Source organism: Hylaeus volcanicus, chromosome 4 (genome assembly GCF_026283585.1).
Source record: "Hylaeus volcanicus isolate JK05 chromosome 4, UHH_iyHylVolc1.0_haploid, whole genome shotgun sequence".
In the NCBI taxonomy this organism is placed as follows: Eukaryota; Metazoa; Arthropoda; class Insecta; order Hymenoptera; family Colletidae; genus Hylaeus; species Hylaeus volcanicus.
This window is the reverse complement of record NC_071979.1, coordinates 7,601,958-7,628,984: the sequence shown is the minus strand read 5'-3', so window position 1 is coordinate 7,628,984 and position 27,027 is coordinate 7,601,958. Positions and strand designations below refer to the sequence as shown.

The following is a 27,027-nucleotide window of genomic DNA, read 5'->3' as shown; positions in this document are numbered from 1 at the left end:
TTTCCGTTTCGATAAAAGGATACCGGTTTTAACAGGACACGCTACTTTGCGCTGGGACTGGTTTAACAAAAAGGAGAAGCGCGTTTATCAGTGGCGTAGCGGGTTTTTTGAGCTCCCAGAGAGGAAAGTTTATACTTTTATTAAAAAAAATAGAAGGGCACCTTATGTTCGTTACAATTATTTTTATATTATTATGAAACAAAGGAAAACGTTGAATTATAAATATATATGGTTTATTTGCGATTTCTGTATCAATTTTATAAACACCAAAAATGTGAGAAGTAATTTTGGTAAATTTCTACCCCTTTTACAAATTAGGAAATTTAAAGATAATAAATGAATATTGAATGTTCATCTTTTAAATTCAAAATATGATGGTTTCATAATTTTTGTATATGTATTTGTATAAAACTAACATTATTGCATGTCTATGTAAAAATGGCAAAACAACTTTTCATATGTACAGTCTAATTACAAATAATTTCTCGTTAATTGTGGGATACAGTCGAGTAAAAAGATACAATCTAGGTATATCCTAAAAGGATATAATATATTAAACTGAAATTTTCAAAAGTCGAGTATAAGTAAATCCAGCATTTTTTTTTGTTTCAAATAAAAAACCGGTTGTCTGTGACACGATTAATAAAGATAACGTGTCCTCGAAAACGAGAAACGTCGTCCCTGCTCATGAACGCATATTTGTATGTAAACGAGATTTCGCGGTTATGCTCGTCGATATTTAAAGGGGGATAACCACAGGTGTCTGGTGGATAAGTAAAGTGATTTTCGTCATTTATTTTACAGCTCGTTAATTTCGTTTTTATTCCAATTTATTAACACGGTGTTTGCTGCTGTTTCTCTTCTGACGTAACATCGCGTGATATTTTTTTATATAACTCTATATATAAACCATAGTTTGGTTTGTTCGCTACTGTCACTTAGCATTTTCAATGTTTCCGTTATTATTTCATAGATTTTTAATAATTTCATTTCATTATTTCAACATATTGTAAATATGTGTTTACTCGTTTCTTTCTTATCCATTTAACCAGACTGAGTCACAACAACACCGAATCACTGCAGCTAGTGATTAATAAACTTCGATGTTCTCTGGGAGGGAACAACTGAGCGGAAAGGGTTAAAAACACCTTTACTCGTTCAAAAACGTTACTTTATCGAAGAAGAGTGAATTCGTCATCCGATATCGATCGGTAGCCTCCTGTAAGAGAGGAAAGGACTCCTTGGCGCGTCCAAACAAATCGATCCTGGCAAATTGTTTGTAAACTTATCGCGAGGATTTTCGGCGACAAATTCGCTCGCGCGCCCGGATCGGGAAAATCCGCCGGTGTCGGTAACTATACGTTATTTCCACCGCAGTGGGCGCGGAGTGAATGCACCGTGCACCGGCCGGTTTGCATTGCGGTGCACGGCGTAACGAAGTGCATTTTAGCGCATTAGCCGAAACGCTCTAACAGCCGCAAAGTGCCGCTTGCGTTACGCGCCGCGAGCAATGCCCACTCTCGCCTCTTTGCGAGCCGATTTCGCCTTTGGGATGTTCGGCGTTCCTCTCGTTCCGCGTTCGCGCGGGGTCCGGCGAAATTAGAAATTCCGCGTTCGCCAAGCACGGCTCGCCGAGCACGGCTTGATCTGCGAATTAGACGCTTGGACGCACGTCCAGGTCGAACAACACGCTGGATAACGGACGAATGCTGTTAGACCGTTCCACGAGTTTGTCACAGTTATTACTCTTTTATTCAAATTAACCCTTTTAGTGCTATAGACAACTATATATGTCGCTATAGATGTGATCCCATATTCCATTAGCTTTATATTATCAAATAAATCTTTCATTATAAATATGTACATGAAATGAAACGAAACGAAATATTTATGGGACTGACTGTATAGCGTCCGGTATAACGATACATGTCACATCAAGTAGAGGATATAAGTCATACTTTGTTCAAGTTTCAATTCTTCTATAGATAGGTATTCATGTATAGATTCGAGTGGTCGTGGATCACGATCGAAGGTGCGAGATCACCTGTATGCGACAAGTATCGATAATCATCGGCTGGTATCAAAGTCACATAAACATTAATAAGGGAACGATATCCGAGAAGGCTAAAGAGAGATTAGTTCTTCCAAAAAAGAAAAAAAAGAAAAAGAAGAATAACATTGTATTCGCTATCGGCGATTTTCAAACTTCTGACCTTCTGTAACCTCACGTGACTTCGAGGTCACGTGCTCGTTATCTACTTTTTTAAAGCCTGGTTTAATCCTGTTATCAGTATTGACCTACAAGTAATCTGTTTATTATTTTACAATTTTTTAAAAGCTATTAATATCATTGATTAGCTATTTCCTGAACACCTTACTGCCCTTCTTCCAGTTCCAAGACACGAATTCATAACTTTCCATGGACTACTAACAACATCTAGCGTTGTTTAAAAACACTAAGGACACCATATAATTTATCAATCACTGCACGTATCAGGTGGACCAGAAAGTAATGTCGTTTCTGCGAATGTCAATATGTATTTCGACCTTACAGTGGTTCAATAACTGAACTTCAATTTGTTCCTGTGTACGGTAAAGACTGGATAAGTGCAAGACAGGATTGACTGGATAAACGCAAGATGACTATCCCCACCACTGAGCAGTGCAATATGACCCTATCCTATTGATACGCTTCTACCGACTGCTTCTTTTCCACGGACCTCTTTCTTTTTCAGTCTCTGTCCTTTTACAAGTTCGACGCTCGACTCGAGCCAAATGTAAACATAGAATAGAAACCTCGATTGAATAAATGCAACGCTTGGGTCCCGTTTTTCTTGCATTTATCAAGTCTATACTGTAGCACGCGAGGTCTTGATTTCGCGCTGGAATTCAATATTTTATCGGATCCCTTTGGATTCCCTGGTTCCTTTCGCGGGGATAAAGGGCAGACTGAAAAGCCCAGGGAGCCGTGAAGGGAACCGCAAGAGACTCTTTGGCGCTAAAAGACTGGATTCCGCGATCGATTCGGTTCTCGACAGCTGAACCATGCCCATGGACCCGGGCTCTCTTCGTTTCATTCGATTACGACTCGATTGCGATCGAGGTCAGGAAGATATCCGCGGTGGTGCACTTCTAGCTTAACCCCGGATAAACCCGGGCGCTAGCCTTCTTCCATCTCGTTTCTCTCCTCGAGGACGTTCCTTGCCCCTCTCCACGGTGGATCTCGAGGATACCGCACGCTTTTGGCTCGTGGAACTTCTAGCGAGATCCAGACGCTGATTAATCAGCGTACCTTTTTGTTTTCTCCTCATCGGAGGAGTAATCAACCGAGTTTCGCAAATTATCCAACCGTTTTCCAGACGAGATTTATGACTCGACGTCGAGCTACGTGGAATAATTGACGCCATCAAGGAAATAGAGGAATTTAGAAGGCGTAAAACGATTGAATAGGTGTCTGGATGGAGGACCCGTGTTACAAATAGTGGAAAGTTGGGTTTTTTGATGAAGAAGGACGTATTAGGGGTTCCAGAAATGTCGTTTCTTTTACGTTAAATTCAAACTAGTAAATTTGTAATATGTTTTTATTTTGTATCAATTATGTAATCGTCCTTGTTATCAACAATCTTTTGCCACCTAGTATGCAAATTTTCAATTTCTGATGGATAAAAATCGTTTGATACACAGTGAGCCGACAAATAATAATCAAGTACATAGAATGCTAAGAAAGCATCTGGAGTTGCTGGTGGATACCAGAAAAAAAGGCCTCGAGCGTAAAAGGTTAACAATCCCCAACCGTCATCTTCGCGTCTGCGAAGACACAGGTTCTCCGGGATCGTTTTCGCGACGTCGCGTCGATCGATTTTCACGGGTACAAGAGTTATACACCTCGGCTAACGCGACTATGGTTGTAGGGAGCGTATCCGACACGATCTACAGGTCGGTCGAAGGACAACGCTTGCGTAGGCAGGGCTACGAACGTAGTTAGCAGAACACCATCCACCCACCCATCCCCTTCTGACTGTTCCCACCATCGTTCTCGTCCACACGTGCAAAGGGGATCCCCACGTGTACTCCGAACGCACACGTACACGCGTGCGCCGTTCGCAAGTTCATAGTTTCGGTTGTAGCGTGTAATCCTCGCGGACACCGCAAACATGTAATTAACACTTGCTCTCTCTCTGCGAGCCGTTGCAGTCAGTCGAGATCGTGTTGACTATACCCCGACTGTACGCTCCGTGTAATCGTGTGCGCATGCTGAGCAATGTAACGAACGAGAACTACTATACGGGGTGTCCTGTCTTGGAAACGCAAATGTTTCGACAGGGAAATTTGCCGTTGAATTTTACGCCGAGATACCCACGACGCCGCGGCGGTCTTTAATTCTCCACGGTTACAGAGACGTCGAGTGTGTCTCGAGATGACTATTCGAGCTTGTACTCGTAAATCGGCGAGTCGCAACTCGGGGGACCGTGGAGCCATTGGTAGTGGGTCGTGGGATTGGATGAAAGAATCGAGCAGCTTTTAGGGTCTTGTTTTGGAAGTTTTTGAGAATGTGAACTGAATTTTTATTTAGTTGTGCTTAATTTTTAATATTTAAAGAAATTACAGCATTCGAAGAATTAATTAATTACCTCATAAAATTGTATTGTGACGACAAAGCTGTACTATGGTGAAAATGAAACATTTGCAACGATTGTTTTCGCGTCTACAGCCGCACAGTTTGATTCCGAGAATCGCTCTGTGGCAATACTTACATTCGGCACAGGGGATTGGAACATAGTCAACGAACTATCGACCACACACCGTCTTTCACTGAATAAAATCTAATTCGGTCGATCGACGCAGAGGTGTCACTCCTTCTCCAACAGATGTTCGCAGTCTATTTTGAATTCGAACCAGCTTGAATGAATCCGTATTTCCCGTGCATAATACACGCGCTCCGATTTATACCGATTTAAACACATTCATCATGGCATCCATTAACACTCAGATTCCGATCTCAGATGCATACGATATATATAAAATCAAAACATTAAAAATATTACAGAAATTAATAATGTTTAAAGGGTACGTAACATAGATTTCGAAAATCATTAAAATTAGAACCACTCTAGCATATATAGTATGAGAAAGGAATACATAAATTATAGAATAGACTAGAATTAAATAATAAATGTCTAAAAGGGGGTATACATTGATTCATGCTAACAATATAACAAAATCAAAAATATATTAAATCAAAATCCCATTATTGAACCTTATTGTTGAGAACTCCAACGAACTGCACCAACGAACGAAAGAAATATTACCTCCTCGACGTTGTAAATTTTCCACAGACAAAATCGACATATATATTAAGCATTGTTCGCGGAAACTCCATCTTTCATAAAGATGGACACGGTACCATTCCCATAAACGAACAGGTCACATGTGAAATTGCTCTGTGCCGTTTGAATCGTTGGAAATCCCCGCGGTTACGAGAGGAGGTGAGGAGATTCCACCTGCCAGGAACAATCTCGTTATCGCGATGCGTCATTCGTTGCATTGTGTGCTCGTCCACGCGTGCACGATTGCCGATGGCGTTTAGATGTCTTTTACCGTTTACCGTCTGCTCGAGCAGCTCGAGCATCGTTCGAACGCCTCCTCGGGCCTCTTCGCTACGCCCGTCCGATTTCACCCCTCTGCCGCAACTCATTCCCTCCCCCCTTTTAATCCTCAGGCCGCGAATCGGCTAACGCACTACTTCCTGCATCCATTCCGCTTCTGCACGGTGAACAGCTGTGCGAAATTAATTATACAGCGGCGGGTTCTGACGCGAGCGCTCGCTATCTTCCTTTCGACGAGCCTCTCAGGGTTCTCTTGGCGAGCGCGATCGATGCTCGTTGACGAGCCGTGAAATTTTGATAAAATCCACCAGCTGTTAATTAGTGACAAATTTGAGTCGCTGTCTGGCATCAGCCACGAGGAAAATTCGATTCGAGTAATGGGTGAGAAATGAAATCGTTTGTTGGTCTATCTTTAACGTTGGCATCATTAAACAGTTACTGAAATGACATTTTATTTTATTTTATTTTATTTTATTTTATATAGTCACTTCCATGAGTATTCGTACTCTCTATATTCATCGATAAAATTTATTTAAATTAACCTCTTCGGGCCCTTGACTATATATGTGGACGTTTAGTTTTTAATAATTATAATTACTGTCAATAATAAAAAGAACACAAATTTAATAATAAAGAATATCGTCCCTGAAGAGGTTAAAGGATAGTATGTTCTTCATTTTATAAATATATACACGTGTAAGATTTAGTCGTGTACACATTTGTTTAATTTAGACTCTCTTTAATGGATAGACAAGGTATTTAATGGACTGACTGTAATGAATTCTGTATATTAAAGAATCCCAATACTCTGAATGTTTCTACTTTCCGTTTAGAAATAATAATTCAAAGCCGGGGAACCCTTTTTCCCCTACCACGGCGCAGAGAAGAAACATCGCATGGAAAACTGTTTTATTCATATCGAGAGTAGTCGTTCTCCTCGCGTAAACCGAGCGAAATCGATCATTAGAATGAAAGCAAACAGCAAATAAACGCCCGCTGCACCAAGCGTTTTTGCTGGACGTCGGTAGAATAATTCGCACGTATATCTACGACTAAAAACATAATGATGTACAATCTTCCGTCGGTGGTTTCCGTGCAACGTGCGTCCACGATTAATAGAACAAAGTTTAGATAGCAAAGTTTGCTCGTGTTTTACATGTTGCTGCGTTATAATGCGATATCACGCATAACGTAGTTAGACATTCTCGAGCCACCGCTGCTTTCACAAAGTAAGTCGCAATTTGTAGCGACATACTCTCGATATACTGTCACGCTATTTATTTATTTTAACGCGGAGTTAACAAATTTTAAATCAATACAAATTGTATAGAATTGGTGGAATTATTAGGACATGCCTGTGACGTTCGTAATAGTCGAGACTAAGTGGAATTTGCACTTTTAAAATTACGTTAAGCTACGGTAATTAGAGAGATACCCTAAGGATATGGAAATAAAATATACATTAAGGCATATCGCATAACCCCGTCGGATATAAGAAACGACAAATGGTGATTAATGCTCTCTTGGTTTGCGTGTATGAATACGTGAGAAAACGTGCAATTAATGAATGTAGATAATAATATGGAAATGTTATTTATAGAAACTATATAGAATATGAAAAAGATCAAAGTAAATACGTTATATAACGTAAAGCATACAATCGGTAATAAATGAAGCCCACTGTTGCAAATACGGTACATTTACATTAATTCACGTTTTTTAGTATTTATATATTAATCAAATAACGTGTACATTTTGTCATATTTCTATTTCTGTTTGGATCAAAGGTACAAGATTAAATGAATAACAAGTAGATAATCTTTAATAATCGTTCCGATACTTGATATATAAAAAAAAACTCAACTTAAATGGTCGAAAACAGGTCGAACGATTAAACGAAGAAAGTGAATAAAAATGAAATAAATTCGAAATGAATTCTATTTTCGTAAAGAAATATTTTATTTTGTTACTAACATCAGTCTTGTTTCCTTGCAGGGTCCACCACAACCCGGACAGCAGATCAAATTCACAGTCGCAGAATCTTGCGACAGGATCAAAGAAGAATTCAACTTTCTACAAAACCAATGTCATGCGTAAGTAAAGTGCACGTTGCGTTGCAAAACCTGTTTAAATCAGACGTACTTTGGGACACGTCTTCCTCCGCGTTTAAGTGGAACCTCCCAAAATGTTTGGCGACCTGCCACTATAGCTTCTAGTTGCTACTAATTCACCCGCAAATTAATATCGGAAATTCAAGCGTGATCTTTAACAGACCTATTATTACAACCGTCTATTAAGATCACATTAATTTGTTATGTGCAGGGTGTGGATTTCATGCACTCGTGGCGTATGCTAATACGGAAAATCGTATGCAAAACGTATGCAGTGTATATTTCGTAAACTAATATAGTTATATTAATATTTCATTCGGCATAAGAGCATTTGTTCTGTATAATTTTAGCATATGTTTTTCGTATCTGCATACGTTATAAAGTAATTAAGCCGACTGGTTCTATAAATCGTATGTAATTTGAAAGGATTATAGTAAATTCGTGAACGATGACAATAAAAGATAGGGCCCATCAGTGCTACGAGATCTGGCATCGAAATCTTTTTAATAATTGTATTGTCCCTTACTTATAAAAATTTGTTTAATTGATTACAGCGTGGACAAAATGAAATGTTATCCAACTTCTCGTTTATACCCTTCGTTACTCGTTTCTTTTATACATTTACCACCGTATGCTGTTTATATTCAATAATAACTAAGAAATTGAATATAAAAAAATTGAAGAGGCACGAGTTAGGTAACTACGACATTAAGCGACAAATGCTACGACATTAAGTCGTCGGTTAGCTGTTCGCGGTTCCTTTCGTTGCTGCGCGTTTAAAGTATTTAAAAGTCAACGACTTGGAAGCGTTAAACATTGAAACACGAGCATTCAGCGTCAAACGAAATCAAGTTGTAAGCAGCGCGTGTACACGCGCTTACCAGTACCACCGGCGCCAACGCTGAAGTGGAGCATGAAAAAAGCATGAAAAAAGTTGCCTTTAAAAGTTCGACGCGAATCGAGCTCTTTTTACGAACTACGAGAACGTCCCCTTTGGGAATTAATATTTGAAAGAGTGGACGTCGCAGTCGATCCGAACGAAGCCATCCTGGACCGAATAGCCAGGTCTGTAGGTGTATCGTACCGTTGCCATTTTTTTAATATTTCCATTTTTGGGAGAAATTATAGCAAGCTATACGTAAAAGAATATTATATTATACATCCAATAATATAGTATTATCTATAATATATGTTTGCGAGATTTCGTGGAAAAAATAATGTTTGAAAACGCCTCGTTCCATGTCATATTTTAATATTTTTTAATAGAAATTTTGCAAGATATACTTCAGAGTGTATATACTAACGTATATAAATTTAAATATTCCACGGTGCATGGTTCTCGTGTTAAAAATTCAAAAAATTGAACAAGTGAAATCCAAAGTTTGACTCCGAAAGTGTTAATTCAAAAACAGTCGAAGATACAAACAAAAATGTCTCGATAAAAATTGAGAATTTCTTCATGCCTCGCTCATTTATTCAAATACTTTTCCTCTATCTCCGACTGTTTTCGAGTTTTAATACCGATTTCACTCTTGAAACTCGACCTACCGTAGCTAATAAAATCTTGTATAATGTATGTTTGACGGCTTCGCAAAGCTACGAAGTTTCATCCCAATCGAAGCTTCTATCGAGCAGTTGTACCAATCAGTGTCGACGATTGCACGCCACGAAGGGACGATGCTTCGCTCGAAGATCCTTCGTTAGTTCCTCGAATATCGACCTGAAATTTTCGCAGGTCAATCAAAAGAATAGAGTCGATTTTTCTCATCCTTGGAAGTGCACGTCTCCCCATGAATCGTACGACGAAAAGTGGAGTCGTGAAATGGGGCACCTGCCCGCTCGTACGCTTCCCTCGGGTTCTTCTTTTGTCTCGGGTAGGTGAAATACACACGTACACCAACGGACAGGTACACGTCGCGAATTGAAAGAGCCTGGGAATTCTCGCAGCTGCCTCCGCGGGTTGCACGCGATCCACAAAAGCCATAAGTGATTTACGACAAACGCGGCTATTGGCAGACGCGTAATGACACCCGTGCGCCCGTAGCCATCGCGAATACGGAATTAAGGAAGCTCACGGCTGGCTGCTGGCCGCGGTGCTGCATTTTTCAACGTTTCGCGGATCGAAACTCTCATTGTTCCTACGTGGAACTTCCCTGCCGGAAGTTTCAAGCTCTTTCCTTTTACGCTCTCTGTTCCGTTCGTTTCTTTCCAACCACCTTTTTTTTCGCTACCCTGCCGCGTTGCTCTTTGAAGTTGGCTGACACACACGCGGAGGTTCCCCCAAGTCGATGGAATATAAGAGACCGAGGGTCGATTGAAATAGTAAGCGATATGCACTTTAAAGTGGTCGATGGGACTGCGAGGCCTGCCTTTCGTGCTACGGATACCGACGCGATGGAAATCGGCATTTTTCGCGTGTGCTCGGCTTAACCCTCGAGCGTTATGCAATTTTCAGTTCTTCTCCTCGAATGGTGTCTGAAAGTCTCGATGTTAGAGGCGGATTCGAATGTTTTAGAAAAAGTATTCGAGTAGATATTCGTTACTCGCATCTTTTTTTTGGAGCGGAGTAAACTTCTATTCACGTACAAATTTTATTATAACACAGAACTTGAATTTTTATTATAAAAATCATGTACTATAGGAACTTCAAATTTGAACACACGAATATGTATATTCTGAAGTGTATCGTGTGAATTTTGTATCGAAAATGGCGCGGCATCAGGATTGTTTTTGAAACATCTTATTTCAAATAGGCATCCCGTTTCGTAAATAAGAAAGTTTCGTCTTATAATTTTCTATACCATATTTTTTTTAAATTTGACTGTTCTAAGGAGCCTTTAGAATTTCCAACAAAAATCATCCCACAGTCGAAGGGTTGATTTACGTATCGATCACGCGAGGAAGCTATCGCAACAAGTCGATTATTAGTGACTCCGCCAGGTCCCGACGATATGGATACTGGATATCCGATTGTATTTAGTCTCGCGGCTACCTAATCGCAAGTTCCTCGCCAGTTCGACGCGAACGACCAAAGTACAACATAAACAGCTTGATCGCGTACCGTTTAGACCACGGTTTAAATGGTTTCGCGTGTACCGGTTTATACGCATACATAACCCCGGCGATAATTAATATTAACGTTAACGCCGCGAACGTAAAGGTCGGTCGTAAACGTTGCTCGAATTTAATACACCCTAACCGTGCTCCGCGCGGAGCAGAGTTAGGTGCCACGGGCACACGACTACAAGCCTCGGACGATAAGGGAAACGTTCGCCGCGATATCCTAACATCGTACGCTAACATCGTTTAATCTGTGCCTCTCTTTTCTCTCTGTTCGCAGCTTGAAACTCGAGTGCGAGAAACTGGCCACGGAGAAGATCGAGATTCAACGACATTACGTGATGGTAAGGAATCACCATTCTGTAACACTAATTCCGGTTAAGCCCCCCCTGTTCGTGTGCTCTTTCTCTCCGTCCTACTATAGTTTCGCTCCGTTCCCCTTTCTTCGGTAATTCCGTCTCGCTCCACGGTTCGCTCCACGGGTCCCTCGTTTTCCCTATCCAGGATAATCATGCTCGCTCGACCGCTAAACCACCTCGGCTTCTTAGCATTAATTGCATCCTCGCCGCACCGACTTTACATTGGCCTGTTACGCGCGCGCTCACGCTCCTCGCATATTCGCCCCTCACGTACACGCTCGGCCGCCAGCCCGTGTGCACGTGTATCTGTATATTTATCTTGCGCACCTACAGTGCATAGCTAATGGCTCTAAGAGGCCAGCGGTTCTCAGCGGTGCTTCGTTTTGGTCAGGCTAGCTTCCAAAAATGAAGTGCTGGATAATCTTCTCGAAGGATTAGGTATTTTGGTGGAATCAAGGGGTTAAGGGGTACTTTTTTTTTTTTAACGACTTCGAGGTAATTTTCTTGTTCTAATAAGACATCACTGCAAACATGAATCCTTTATAACAAACCTATTATCATTAATAAAATAGTTTAGACTCACGATGTCCCCTCATAGGGGAACATCCGAGTGCAAAGGGTTAAATTGTGATGACCTGTGACCTCAATTCTTTTCCTCGTAACCATCTCTTCACTCATTCCCTAACCATCCCTGCTCAGTATACAACAAGCAAAGACTCTTGGAACCAAATTTCCCGCTCAAAGATCCTATCTAGGATCCAACTCCGATCTCCGACTCCGAACCACTGGCGAGTCGACCGCGAGCCGCCGTTTTTAGACACCGAACGACAAAGCAATACAGTTTGGCGCACAGCAACGAAGGATAATGTAGCTTAGTTGCCCTCGTTACACCCCGAATGCTTCTCTGTCGATCGACCGTCGTAAACCAGTCTAATTATACCGATCCGCGTATCCTGCGAGGAAATCCGAGTCGCCGCGCACGCAAGATGGGATTTATTGCCCATGGGTGTTTTCATGGTAGATGCCTCGGCAGTTAACCCTCGCGAAATTGTACTGCGTGCGTGAGAAGGATCAGAGGTGGGCGAGTTTATCGCGGACCCGGTGACATAATTAATCGACGCTGATATCGCGGCTATCGGTCGCGAGCGTAGCGAAAACGGGAAAATCGACGTGTTTCCTTCCTGGACGGTTGCGTAAGTCTCGGCTGGAGTTCTCTGGGGTATTCATGGGGGAATAGGTTTATCGTTGACCAGGGTTCGAGTGGTCTTGGTGATAGGAGAATGTGGAGAGATGGGATTATCGATAGGCTAGGGTGGAACTTCTTTCTTTACTGTGCCCTCAGGGGCTGGAGATATGCTTGATCTCTGTTGGGGATGCCCGAGGAAGAGAAGAGAAGTGTATAGCCAAATGCAAAGTAATGCAAAACAAGTATTTAACGAACACCAAGTTTTGTGAGTTAAGCGCCCAATACACAAACAAACTTTTACTACAATGTACCATTCTTCTGGAAAACTTTGTTCGAGTGTTTTTTTAAGGATTGCGACAGCACAGATTGTACAAAGTACAGATGACCATCTCAAGAATTGCATAAAGATGGGAGTTACAAACTCCCATTAACTTTCAGTAAATTTGTGAACGAATCAGGTCATTGCTTCCCATTAACTACATTTATTCTTCAACACACATATTACGAAAATATAGATCCTCTTCTTTTGCCACGTACAGTTAGTATCATAAGTATTCGTACCTTCGATATCTATTGAAGAAATTTGTTTAAATTAAATTATAGGTTCAATGTTTACCAATAAACTTTTCGTTACAAGTATATACATATTTATAATGAAACATTTGTTGGGAAAGATCAACCTATCATTTAATTTAGATGAATTTCTTCGATAGACGTAGAGGGTACGAATACGTATGGGATTGACTGTGTATACCATCAATTAGAAGAAACGATGGCTCTCGCGGATCGCTGATCGACGCGATCTAATCTACACCGATACGACCGACAATTTCGACGAAATTGGCGTGGGTAGTTGATAGTAGGACACCTTGTACGATCATACGCGAACGAGTCGGCAAACGCAGCATGCCGGAGGCGTGCATCGGTCCGATACTAATTTATTGTTGTCCTTTGCGCGGTTGGCAGCGCCCGTTGGCTGTTCCCGGCTTCAGGCTCACGGGTAGACAGTGTCCCTGTTTTTCAACGACTGGCTCGGATGCTAGGGAGTGTCTCTCCCGTTCCTTCTTGCTCTTCTTGCGCGTGAGCGTTGTACAGTCTTAATTGGCGCGGAGGCGACTAGTTTAAACACGATTAATCAAGCGAACGAGCCGACACGGCTGCCGCCCGAAGGAAGTTACCACGAAGAGAGAGAGAGAGAGAGAGAGAGGGAGACTTTGGAGATTTATCGGCACGAACCACGGTGCCAGCCGAGTACTCTAAGACACGTTCAGTCTCATAATTCGTGTTGCCGTGGAATGTAGATTTCGTTGTCTACCCTTCCCGCCCTTCGGGACATTATTATTGCGTGTAGCGTGCGCTAAACGCATTGTTCGCCCGCTAAACGATACTAGATTCCGCGAACGTCACCGTAAATATTATCGCGCTCTTTCCGCGCGTTAATGCCACGGATATCCTTATCCCCCGCAGCTCGTTCCACGTTTTACCTTCTGATCGTGTGCGGTGAGTGCAGCACTGTCTCGAATAATGTCGAGAAAATTTGAGAGTAGCGATACGTTGTGGTATTAAAAAATTCCAGAATGGCGAATGTAAGGCTGGTATCGCGATCGGAGTGAATTCTGACACGTCTGGACGACCTCCTTTAAATTTCTCGGGAATTTGCACGTCGATCCAGTTTCTGCCGCTTTGCACGTGGTCTGGAAGACACCAGATAGCCGAATAGATATACTTGACACATTCACTGCGGTGTAGGGTATGTATGCCTCGTATCGCGTTTCGTTCTGCGCGAGTCATACTTCATTGAACCTTCGTTTCACGCTGGGATGATATTTTCGTAGTTTTTTCCAGCATCTTTGTTGACCTTTGTAGAGGACGATAAAACTTTCTTTTATATTCATTGGAGAACAACATCAGCTTCATTTAATTATCACTCGACATACAGTCAGTCCCATAATTATTCGTACTATCTGTATTTATTGAAGGAATTTATTTAAATTAGATAGGTTTGGCGTTTCCAAATAAAATTTTCACGATGTATTCCGACAAACGTTATAAGAAAAAGGCAGACAGAATTTCTAGCTGTATAGACTGTGTACAAAGTAGAAGAGTCCTCTCAGGCACTTGAGAGGGCAGGCCATAACCTAAACTTCCTCTTTCGTTATTCTGCAGTGCAAGATATATACATTGTACATATACATTATTGTATATTTTTAGTACATTTATTTTTGTAGTGAAATAAAATATTGAATTATAGTAAATACTCCAACAGTCCGATGGGTCCACCGACTTGGCCGCTCGGTCCAAGTATACCCCGGTCAAAAACGTTAGATAAACGCTGCTCCGTGGAACCAATTACGTGGTTCCAGGGCTTCTCGCCACCTATTCCCTCCGCATAACGCTTCTTCCACGAGAGTCTGGAGACCTATCGATTTCCAGGGTGCTCGTTCGGCCGGTCGATAAAAATTTGTCGGGCTGAATTACTACACCTCCGGCACGCCTTGGCCCGATCATTTATCCCCCCTTAACAAGACCACTTTCTTTCTCCCACTCGTGTAGCTGTTCGAGCAATAGTACCGGCGACGGTAAAAAAGGCCAGGTCTCTAACAAAAGGCCGCTTGTTAACTCGCTTAAACGACGTGTACAGAGTACATCTCGGTGGGGTGTCGGAGCCAAGGCGGAGCGAGGAGGCGAAGTTGGAGGCGGAGGCGGCAAATCGAGGGAGATCGCATGCTTTTTCTCGTTCTCTTTGTCGAGTTCATTAACAAGCGCCACGTTAAGGACGCCCGGTGCACGGGGGTCGAGGCCCGCCACGTTAATTTGTTGTGCAAGCCATAATGAGTCGCGGAAGTTGGTCCAGAGTGCGCTACTGCTAAGGGCTGTTGGCTGGTGCCGCTGATCGTCGCTGCCTGTTCCCGCTACAGCAGTTGATCTTAACAACCTCTGCCTCCTGCCCTCTTCGTCTCCGTGTTGCCCTCTTCCCTGCGTTTCTCCTTCTTCACCACCTCCCCCACGGCTTCCTTTCCGTTGGCGGCTCGCTTCCTACCCCCTTCTCCCTCGGGTGGAATAACTTACTTACGACGCAATTAATTCGCCCGTGTAATTACGGGGCTAATGGCCCGTAAAATTAAGAACCTGTACCTGGCTCTCGAGCGTGTTGCACGCGTTCTGCTATCCTTCCGTTTCCCCCCTCTGCTCCCTCTAGACCGTTTCTCGTCGCTCTGTCTCTCTTCTAGCATCTGGTCACCTACGTTCTCTGTCTCTCGCTTCCGTTTCGCTCCATCGTGCGAACGCGTGCACGCAACACGGAGACTAAACTTCTCCCGCTCGCCTCTGTGTCTCCTCTGGAGTGTACTCGGCTAGATCCGATTAAGTTTGTCGCGATTAACGATAATTAATAACCCGTTACCGCGGAAAGCGACGAGAGGACAGGTATGCTCGTATCGTAAATTTCATCGATAAAATTCAAAGCAACGCGCGCGGTACACTTGAATTCACGCGAAAGTAGCTACTACAGTAAACTGGTAGCTCGTGGAACGATGCAACCGTGGATAAACAATGTCCGGTTGCGAGGAGTGCAAGCTTGCGTAGCAACTTTCTATTGGGTTAATAGCAGTATCTAACGTGGGAGTGAGAGAGAATTTGTGGATAAGGAGGTTGGAGGCATGCGGATGATTGAGGTTGATTGATGACTTTGTATTGTACGAAAAGGGACACCGTGGATGTGTCGGCTTATAGACAGGGAGAAATAATATCAGCCTATAAAGAGTTTATAATTCATTTATTATAAATGACTGACTTAAAGAATACGAGCGCTTAGAGCAATGTAACTTAATCATTTTGAAAAGGGAAAAACAACCTTCTTAGAAGTTTTGAAGAAAAATAATATCAAGTATTTTGAGGGTTTCCCTTTGCGTGTACGTGAGGCGACAAGTTCATTTTTATTGCGACTCCAGTAAGGTCAGAACGACTCTTTCCCTGCATTTTTAGTCTGTAAGAAACCCTGTAACGGTCAAGTTGCCGCGTTTACTTGGTGCTTGGCAAAATTAACATCGATTAGATATAATAATATTTTTCCTCGATTAAATACCTTTTTTTCTGTTCAAAATCACCCTTCAACAACAAGAACAAGAAAATGGTAGATCTTAATAATTCTATGAACACTCTGATGTGTTAACGCGTAGAGTTCAGGATGTAAGATTACCCAGTAGAGACAATAAGGTTCAAGGAATCACTCACGTTGCCAAAACAACAATTCCCCTTTCGTCGTTAGCGTCGCAAGAAACTCGGAGACTTCCCGATTGCAAAGTGTCTTTCATCGGCTATCAACGGCTGGTCGTTAGCGGGACCGCGAAGAGGCGGTCATAATTGCGGTAAACGCGCATTTTACCGAAGGGAACGTTTTGTAGCGTCATTACTTAACAGTCGACTCCGTCGGTGGTCATTTAGCATCGCGCGCGTCGCCTCGCCTCGCGCGCTAACGCTGGCGCGGCGTTTCCTCGCCGTCGGCAATTTAGCATCATTTGCCAGATTTGTCCGTGTCTTGCTTCGTTATTTCGACGTTTTTTCTTTCCCTCCAGCCCGCCTCCTCGCCGAGTCGCCTCCTCTGCATCCGCGTCATTAACATCCCGGCTACCATTAATCTCGACAACGACCGTCGCGCAACACCGGCTCCGAACTAGATAATCTCGTCGTAACTTCTGTCGGTACTTTGTACTCTCGCGATAAAAAGCATAGCGATATAGCGCGATCCGGGGCCAGACATATTTCCGAAGCGGAAGAAATAGACTTTCCAACCAGTGCATAATTTATTCGAAACGACGGTCCTCCGGGTTGTAGAACAAAGTTACGAACGAGTCGGCCAGTCATCGATCTCATCGCGAATCACGTCTAACGAGATTTCTACCGCTGCTTGGATGATGGTTTCATTTTTTTTTTTATTCAGGGACATCAGGATGGCATGCCTTTTATCGCGTGTTTTCTAACGGAGAGTGCCCCCAGGGTTTATAGTCGAATGGGTTTAATCTGGGCTACCAGAAGACCGATCTTCGGCTTTAATGAACGTCGGAATGCTAGTTTCCCAGCGAAGTTGTTTTTGCTTTGCGCGGAATCTTGTTGCGGAGGACTCGTTATCTTTCGTGGAACGAGTTGTCGAGGATTTTTTTTTAAACGTTTTCTAACGTAACTGGGTGAAATTTTGTCGACGTCAGTGACTGTTGCTTCTCTTCAGCTTATCATTACCCACTTCTTCGTTAATTCGTACTCTGGCGTGTTTGAAGAGTTTTCTCTTGGAGATCTTTCTAGATCTTCAAAGGAAGCCAAGATTTATCCCTCTAATCTCGATATTTGAACTTGTGGTTTTATTCTGGTTTCCTTTCTTGACACATCCTCCTCGTATTTTGGATTTCCGTACTTCCAAGAGAGACTCGTCTGCAGTTTGAAAAGCTTTTACAGTCGATCCTATCTTTAGGGCATTGTCTTCCTTAGATTCTCCTCAAGCTTCTTCTCTTTACAAAGCCTTCGAAAAGCTTTGTACCTCGCAACTGCAAAGGTTTATCGGTTCCACCGAGCACTGGTTTTCCAATCTGGGTTTCGCGGCGGTCACTGCACAGCAGCAGCGTTTCTGCACATTTCTGGTGCAGTCTTCCGTGCTTTCGACTCGCGCCGTGTTGCATCCATTACTTCGTTAGACTTCACAAAAGCGTTTGACGCCAGTGATCGCAACCTGTTGATTGCTGGATCGTGCAATTTTGGCGCTACACCGAGTGCTTTAGCTTTTCTGCAACCTTATTACACTTCTCTCAATGCACATGGCAGATATATCCGATTTATCTTTAAATACTCACCTTGATCTTCGTACATTACCTTCATATTCCGAAGATGCTCCAATTTCAAGATTCCTTTTCCTCTGTGTTTGTCTACTATTTCCATTTCTACTTTAAATTATATAAATAATTGTTTTACTCTTCCCACACTTGATAAACGTTTTGTACTAAACTACATGCAGAAGATTATTAAAAATAAAATCCTTATACTAGAAATTCTTGCACTTAGCCTAAAATTTGAAGAAACAATCATTCTAATTCCAGTTGAACATTGGTGTTTTCTGAGCACGTATACCAAATTCGGTTTAGGTTGCTTTATTATTTCGTGAGATTTCTCCAATGCAGACTCAGAAATGTAGTTTTACAATATTCGACGTTTCTTGTACCCACAACCCGTTTCTGTTCTTTCAATCCAAATACGAAGAAACTATTAGAGCCCGAGTGGTAAGTGTAGAACTTGGGAAGGGATCGAGATATTCGAAAAACAGCATAGTAGCCGCCTTGTCCGGCAACAAACGTGTTAACTGTTAAGTGTTAACGTCAGTCCCCACCCAAAGGCTGCGATTCGCAGTTGTAAAACTCGTGTACCTTCGCTCTAACGTGTCTCGCTTTCTTTGTTGCAGTACTACGAGATGTCGTACGGCCTAAACGTGGAGATGCACAAACAGGTGAGTTTCAGTTCCTTCTTTTAGCTTTGAGGGCCGTCCATTAATCACGTGATGCATTTCCTGGTACATTTTCACTTTTCGATAGGTTGAATGTTTCCAATTAAATCTTATATATATATATATATATATATGATCGCCACGTCATACAAATATGAATGACAGTGTTTTTCACTGAAGAACTAAAAAAATTAATTCTCAATTTTAAATATCAAAGAAAATAAATTTGAATGAAATTCTCGAATTTAGATGAAGTTACAAAAATAAACAAAATTTGATCTCAGTAGAAATTTTCAAGGGTATTACGAGACATTTATTTGGATGGCATCAAAGCCTATCGTTTAATTTAGACAAATTTCTTTAATAGACAAAGAGGGTACGAATACTCATAGGACTGTGGAAATAGGATTATATGTATCGATACCCTACAAGAGATTTTAAAAAACTATACACGATGAGTCTTCGGTATCCATCCTCCACATGATTGATCGTGACAATTATCGCGAACCCCATTTCCCTACCTAAAATTTCACGTGATTAATGGACGCTCCCCTCTGCTACTTCGACCCGAGAAACTGTCTTTCGTCGTGCAATTTCGTTTCGATGATCTTCGTGCACCAATTTCAAAAGTATCTCTCTCTCTCTCTCTCTCTCTCTCTCTCTCTCTCTCTCTCTCTCTTGCTTGGTTTCCCTCTCTGTTTTCGCAGTCGCGCAGCACTCTTTCTTGGCTCGTCGCGAGACTCGCGTTGGTTAACGTCGCGTGTTTGCCCAAGTCATTAAGCCGGGATAAGTTTGTCCCGTGTACACGGCCGAATAAACATTTGCCGCGATGACTCGGCGACACGGAACGGGGCTCCGAGAAAATCCAACGGCAAGAGGGGGCCACCACTTTCGACGCTGTTCCGAGAAGACGTGCTTCGTTCGATAAACCGGTAGCACGACGCCTCGCGTCCTGGGGAAACGTTTATTCTTTTTTTATTTAGATTAATTTTTACGGTGGTAGCAGGTAACCGAAAACTTTGGTGATCAATTCATCCGCATCGCATATAACCTCTTTCTTGATTGTATTTAAGGGAGTATATGCAATTGTCGTAAGAAAAAGATAAAGATTTTTATTTAACTGTCTTATTTAATTTTGTTTCATATCTGAAAAATCTAAATACAAATTGTCTTTCTATTACTTTCTCTTAAGTTAATCGTCTTCCAAAAAAAAAATTTTTGTGAAGATGTTTTTCGTGCGTCCAAGGTGGCTTTTCCTTTTAAGGACCGTCGGGGGTGCTCTTTTCTTACGATTCGAAGATGGTAACCCTCCCAGCTGAGATCATGGGGTCTCGAAATCGTTCGTTAAACTTGCGAGAACGCTTTATCCCCCGCGTCTCGTTAATCATCAACGTTATGTCCTCGCGCGTCATTTAATTCCCCAACGTAGCCTCCCGGCTTCTTACGAGGTGCGACAAAAATAGAGACCCGCCTCATTTGACGAGCGCACGCCGCTAGAAATACAGAGGTTCCCGCGAAGATACGGATACGCATCGTTTGTGTATTCAGCGCGCCCCGACTGTAGACAGTATTTTCGCCAGAAAACGCTTGGCGGATGTTGCCTCGCGCGGAAAGGAATTCGCATTAACAAAAGCGGGGCTTTGATTCGTCGACACGGCGTTCCGCGTTTCTTTTTATACGCGGAGTGTTTCTGAAATGGCTGATCAGGGTTCGAGGGTGCAGTGGCTTCGAGGATACGTAACAATTGAAAGAGAACTAAGATTGGAGGATAGTTTATATAACATTCATATTTGGGTATAAAAATTCCTTCGATATTAAGACTGAGGGTAATATTGTATTACTCTTTATTTTGAATAGAAAAAAATAACAACAGTACTTGTAACTCTCAATTACATTGTAAAGGTCTATCGGATTCAGACTTTGATTAACTATTCACATCTATTCTAACATAAATTAGATCGAGGACATAGGAGGTTGGTACTCTAACTAACAAAACGAATAAATATTTCCAACGAGAATTATAATTGTATGAATATAAAGCCACAGAATTAATTTCTACGCTTAATATTTAGTAATGGAAAAAGTTCTAGTCCGAGTGCGGTTCTGTTGAATTTTGTAACGTTGAACGCGGCCAATTGGCAGAGAGATATACGAGCCACGTTAAATAGAAACAAGTCGAAAGGTAATTCCCGCTGCACTCTGTTTTTTTGTCGGGCTAATTTTAACTCCAGCCGCCTCTTAAAAGTGTCCGTGCTTAAATATTTCGCTCGCGGAAAGGGGCCGAAAATATTTTCGATCGCGGGCAGCTGGGAGGCATGTGCGCGGGCGAAAAAACAAAGAAAAAAGCTTTCTTCCCCCTGTTATGCACTTTGTTACCGGGACGTTTTACTACGCAGCTCTCACGCGTCGGCCGATCACCCACAGCGTTTAGGCGAAACGGAGCAAACGCAAGCGTTCTTTTGTTCGACTATGCTCGACGAATACCGATCGCTATGATCTCGTTTTCACGCATGCTATTCATCCTCTTCCACCCGTTTGACATTCTCACCCATTAGAGATTGGTGCACGTAAACTGCCGTTTACATAAATGAAATTTTAACCGCAGAAAATATTTTTGAAACGTATTTCTAATCGAAATAATTCTTTTTATTCCATTGCAATGAGATTCTGTATTAATTATACACACAAAAGATAGAAAATTATAAGTTCTTTTTTTGTGAAGAATCATCAGCATTGAATTTTGCAATCTAGCATGGAATCGTTCTGACAAATGCTGACTTTATGTTTGACTTTGATGTCGCACCGACCTAATATTGAACATTCTTGAGCACTTATCTATTTCTCACTAATTGCGTTGTGTCTTCCAACAGGCCGAAATATCGAAGAGACTGAACGCCATCATCGGGCAGATTCTGCCATTTTTATCGCCAGAGCATCAGCAGCAGGTTGCATCCGCTGTGGAAAGAGCGAAACAGGTCACGATGGCGGAGCTGAACTCTATAATAGGGGTAAGCGTACACATATATTTTTAATTAGCTCCACAAGACTTCCGGAGCATCGACTTGCTCTCTGCCTGGTTCGATACTGTTTTTATTTATGGAAATACAGGGGCTAGACGAAATTACACGAACTCCTACATAGCATACTTATACGTTGCTCTGGTATTCAGCTGACTCGATAATTCCCCTGAACGGTCAGTGTTAGTTTGAGGAGCACCTAGACAAACATTTTCCCTGGCTAGCATAATCATCTGATTTAAATACCATGGAACCACTGAGGGTAACTTTAACGAACAGCTTAAGACGCAGATTTTCTCTAGCATCTCTAAAACGTGAAAAGTATACGTAGGATTATCTTGCCCTTGTAGGAACTACAAATTCACCTTATGTTTAAATTCTACTATTACAAAGTTGTACGAATCTATTTCAAAAAGATTAACCGAAACTCAGTGATAAGAATTTTCACTGAAAAAATTAAATAAATTAATTCTGAAGCTGAACCGTTTAACCCTCAGGAACCTGATTTTCCAAATTAAATTTAAAAAAAAATATTAATGTACGCGATACGCCTTGAAACAATTTCTCCACGACTATGCCTAGCCAATAGTCTCCAGTCTTCGAGTCACTTGAATCACTGTGCACACGCATTAACGGCAGCCCGATCGCGCGCAGCTTACACGACCTCTGGTCAAACATTTCTTTTTTTTTCTACCATGATCGTTTATCCAGTCGTCGAGCACACTTGAATTTCCATATAACAGACTCCCAAAACGGACGTCGGTTGCGCTCTCGAGCTCGGTGAACGCATCCTTTCCTTTCATCGGTCGTGTGGTGTCCCGCGACGACGGGACTTCCGCTGGAAAACGCTCGTCTCATACTCATAAGCAAAGTGCCGCCATGGCAGCCGCGCCATCGTCACGGTGAAATTGGCAGTCGGTCGTCGCGGCGCGTATAATTGAGTTCCGAGTTGGTCCTCGAGCGCGCGACTTGAATAATTCCGCGGTCGTCGATACATCGCCGGCCTGAACAAATGTACGATGCTCGTCGCCGAGCCCCGGAGGCGTGCTTGAATTATTCTTCTTGCACGTACAGTTACCTCCATCGATAAGTCCCACGTCATGACACCTTCTGCGTTTGTTCCTATATACGGGGTGGACATGGAAAACGCGACGCGAAATGGGAATGAGGCGGTTGGGAAACGCGAAAGTAGTTGGATATTTTGGAATATATTTGAATGGGGCATTATTATAAATTTAATATCTCAGGGTTGTATATGTTTCATCCGATACATTTAATTACGTGAAAATAATTTTTGTTGATAATTCTTTTTATTAAAATTCTTAATATTCTCTTTGGACCACTTGCTGGAAAACGTGGCTTCGCGGTTTCTGTGATTCTGTCTTGTAGGGTGAGTGAGTCTGGAAAATTCAAAAATGTTCTTCTAAAATAATGACGTCGTTATAGTCTTATTTATAGCGTTATCAACGCAACGACATCCAGTCTCATCCAACGACCCCAACATATCCCTCAGAAAACCCAAAAGATAAAAAGAAACGACAGGCACCGTTGAAAGCCGTCTAGACTAAAATCTCCAGCTCCCGTCGCGTGTCCTCGATTTAACGAGCGCGCAATCCTGACCGCTACAAATCGTTCGATCGAGGTCGCGACACCAACCGCAATCTGCAGTTGCGTAATACGCGTCATCGGCATGCGGGGATATAATCAGTGCGTGCACTACGCGGCGAATAGTAGGGTACAAGGTGAAGCCAGAGAGTGTGACACGTGCACGTGCACCCGCGACTCCTCGTTCATGCTCGTTGAAGGGGGAGCGATGAAGGAGGTTCTCGAAGGGTCGAGACACTAAATAGAGTAAGACAGGGGAACAAAGTGAGTCGTGGTGGAGGGGAGTCGGGCGGGGCCGAGGGGAGGACGGAGGCAAATAGACATAAGCGCCAACCCCCATGAATATGTATTACTCGGTAAACAGGGGTTGAATCAATATTTCGTTTAATAACACCGTGGAACCGGTGGAACGCAATTCTCCCTGCGATTTCTCTCGCTCGCACGATGCTCCCCTGGTGCTCCTCCGTCTAATTCAGTGGCGCAACAAAGTGCACCATCCGACGCGGTGTGTGAAATGCACGAGGGTGTGTAATTTGTGAGTTACGTTCGGAGATTGCAGGATTTGTGTTTACGGATTCGACGGGAACGTTTTGCTCGTTTCGCGAGGATCTTGGGAGCGCGATTTGTCTATGGCGGAACGTGAAAAATTGACGAGAATGTATTCTTGAGACGCTTATGCTGAGATGTTTGAATTTTTAGGGTATCATTGATGTAAAATTAAAAATTTGACCGTTTCGGATTTCTCTACAAACCGTGATGTGATTTTTGTACGCCTTTTTTATTTCATTTGATCTCTACCAAAGTTCCCTGGACTTTCAACGTTCCCTTCAAAGGGGACATCCGAGTGCAAAGGGTCAATCATTCCATACCGACCCAAAACTATTCTTCAACTATTATTTAATTCCAAACTCTTCATTACTCCCTTCATTATACTAAAAAAATTCCTTATCCTCGTATTTATCCAAGTATCGAAGAAAGTTGCGCGCCACTGATTTAATTGGACTTCTCCCGGTTATCCCTGTCTCCCTGTCGGTGTTTTCACTCGCCCCGTTCTTGCTATGAATGCATATACGCTTTCGTGCACGCAACGGCAGGGGCGCGTTTGTACGGGCGCGCAGGGTATTCCCTGACACGTATTTAAACGCACAGGTATGGACGAGTCGCACCTCGGGGGCAACGCGACGCCGTTGGACCGATCCACCCCTCGGGCACAGGCTGGCCACCCCATCCCGCGTATTATTCACGGCGCGTTAAACCTCGTTTGGGACTATTACGTTTCGTTTGGCACTGCACGGACGACGTGGTCCCGCTCGTTGCTTCGAATACGAATTGAATACCGTTGGGGGGTTAATGGAAGGATGGGGGGTTCAGCCGTCCCGACGATTTTCGGTGTGTATCTATTGTGTTTATCGGGGAACCCTCGCGCGCCTACGTACAGTGGGCGTAGAAAGTATTCGTGCGAATGAAATAGTTAGCTTCGTGTAAATATAGGGAACGGTGATTTGGTAAGCAAAATGTGGAGTAGGAATTCGTTTGTTTCTTTCTTTTATTATTTTTCAACCGAACTGGAAAGAGATTTCTATGATAATAATTTCCCAGTAATCTGACAGTCTTTGGTTTACGGTGACTCGATTTCAACTGATACGAATGAGTGTTAGTGTCGAAAAGGAATTAATGACGTTATAATATGATCCCATAAGTTTCGTAGATATTGTGAAATAACTTCTGTTTTATTAATATTAAAAAGATCAGTATCCCACCGACGAAATGACGAACGCCTTCTTTGCGCATATGCAATTGTTTAAATTCGTTTCTTCGTCATCGCAGATTCCGTTTATATAAAACTAGAATTTATACGAAAACTATTAAACTCGCGACGCAATTTTAATTACAAACTCAACTTTTCTGAAGCCTACCCGAATCGAGGTCCAATAACCACGCTTACTCGAATCTTTCACAAAATCCGATCAATAATTTCCCCTCTCGATTACACGAAACAACTTTACATCCAATTCCATTGCTTCGATAACACGCTTACCTTCGTTCAAATTCATTCCAAATTGCGAGCCGTTTCCACTGGAAAAAAAAAAACAAAAAAAAACCCTAAATAAATTCGCGCATTAATATACGTTTTCCGCCGTAAAATCATCGAAAATACGACGGACGAGCAGATACGCGACCACCGCGAGCGTGCGCGTTAACAGTACACTTTATTAGCCAGAATTTCCACCGTTCGTTTCGCTGAACGTCAAACAATACACCAGAGACTCGCCAACGCGATTCCCTCTCCCACCAGCCCTCTGTGCACACTTGAATTCCGAGCGAAAAATTGTTCACACGATACGCGCCGTTTCTATACCCAGGATTATGCAACGTTATCGTTGCCGCGCGATATCACGCCTCTCTCTTTCCATTCCAATCGTGAAAAGAAAAAACAACAACAAAACGGTTCCGATTATAATTCGACGCTCGGATTCAACGACGCCCCCACCCGTCCCCCCCCTCTGCACGCGCAAAACAAATGACGAGCCGTGAATTCGTTTTTTCGTTACAGAGAGAGAGAGAGGCGGGCGTTGGGTAAAAAGAACGCAAACGAACGGTTCGCTCGTCGAACGGGCAATAATTGCATAATGCACCAATGGCGTCACGAGCAGAGGAAAATCCATCGACGGGCGCGGTTATTTTCGTCGGAAATCGGGGAACAACTCGACTTTCAACCGGGGAACAATTACGCGACGAAAAAAGCCAGCCAAGTACGTGTACACAGCGGGCGTAAAAAGTGTTCCGTGCAACGGGTAACCTGAAACCGGAAGTTTGGATAATTACTTGGCGGGTTTAGTCGTGAGTCTCGAAAAAAGTATATTCGTTCGGGGAGAATATAGCGTTGGGATAATATTGTTGTATCTTTGCTATATGTATATCGATATTACCATTACTTATGATCACAATGCCTATTGGAGTTCAAATGCTACAGATATTTCAGACAAAACCAAGTCTGATTCGCAGTCCACTTGGCGGGCCGCCCCCCCCCCGCCCCCTTCCAACCCTTTACACAATTTTTCTCGTACACAACATCATGATAAATTCTCAAATTCTGATATCAGATTCCTACTCGAAAAAATCCAAGAAGACCTCGTACTCCACTTGCCACCCAGAATCCGACTTTTTCTACTGTTGGTCAATTGCCGTTTTACGCACAATGGCCACCAGAGAGTGAAAGAGAGGGAGAGGCAGAAAAAGGGAGACATCGTCGGTAAGATCGAGGGGGTGATAACAGAGGCCGGTAAACTCGTTACGTGCGCGAATCATGCTTATCATGGATTTCACTTAGGTATTTAGGGGTCGAGCAGTGGGAAGGGGGAGAATGTAACACGACGGTACGCGAACGAGGGTCGTGGTCTCGTCGTCGAGGGTGGATTATGCGAAATAACCCCTCTCGAGGCCTACGCGGCGCCGATTGTGTACGATAGTTATTTTCCTGGACTGTCGCTGAATGGGGCAAGGGAGAGACACACGATGGGGTCAGGGCAGCGTGTGTATACGGCTCGTATGGTCTTCCCGCAGCACAGTTTACCCCCTGGGGACGTATTTGCGGCGCC

The 27,027-nt window shown here is 42.9% G+C and overlaps 1 protein-coding gene across 1 annotated transcript in view; it reads left to right on the top strand.

Moving 5' to 3' along the window:
• Nucleotides 1-27,027, top strand: part of LOC128876032 (protein groucho-like) — a 74,060-nt gene that overhangs the window by 26,219 nt on the left and 20,814 nt on the right. Inside the window, exons 2-5 of the mRNA XM_054122130.1 lie at nucleotides 7,602-7,699; nucleotides 11,058-11,121; nucleotides 18,765-18,809; nucleotides 21,677-21,814. Of these exons, the coding sequence (XP_053978105.1) occupies nucleotides 7,602-7,699; nucleotides 11,058-11,121; nucleotides 18,765-18,809; nucleotides 21,677-21,814 (345 nt within the window). The remainder of the gene's footprint in view (nucleotides 1-7,601; nucleotides 7,700-11,057; nucleotides 11,122-18,764; nucleotides 18,810-21,676; nucleotides 21,815-27,027) is intronic.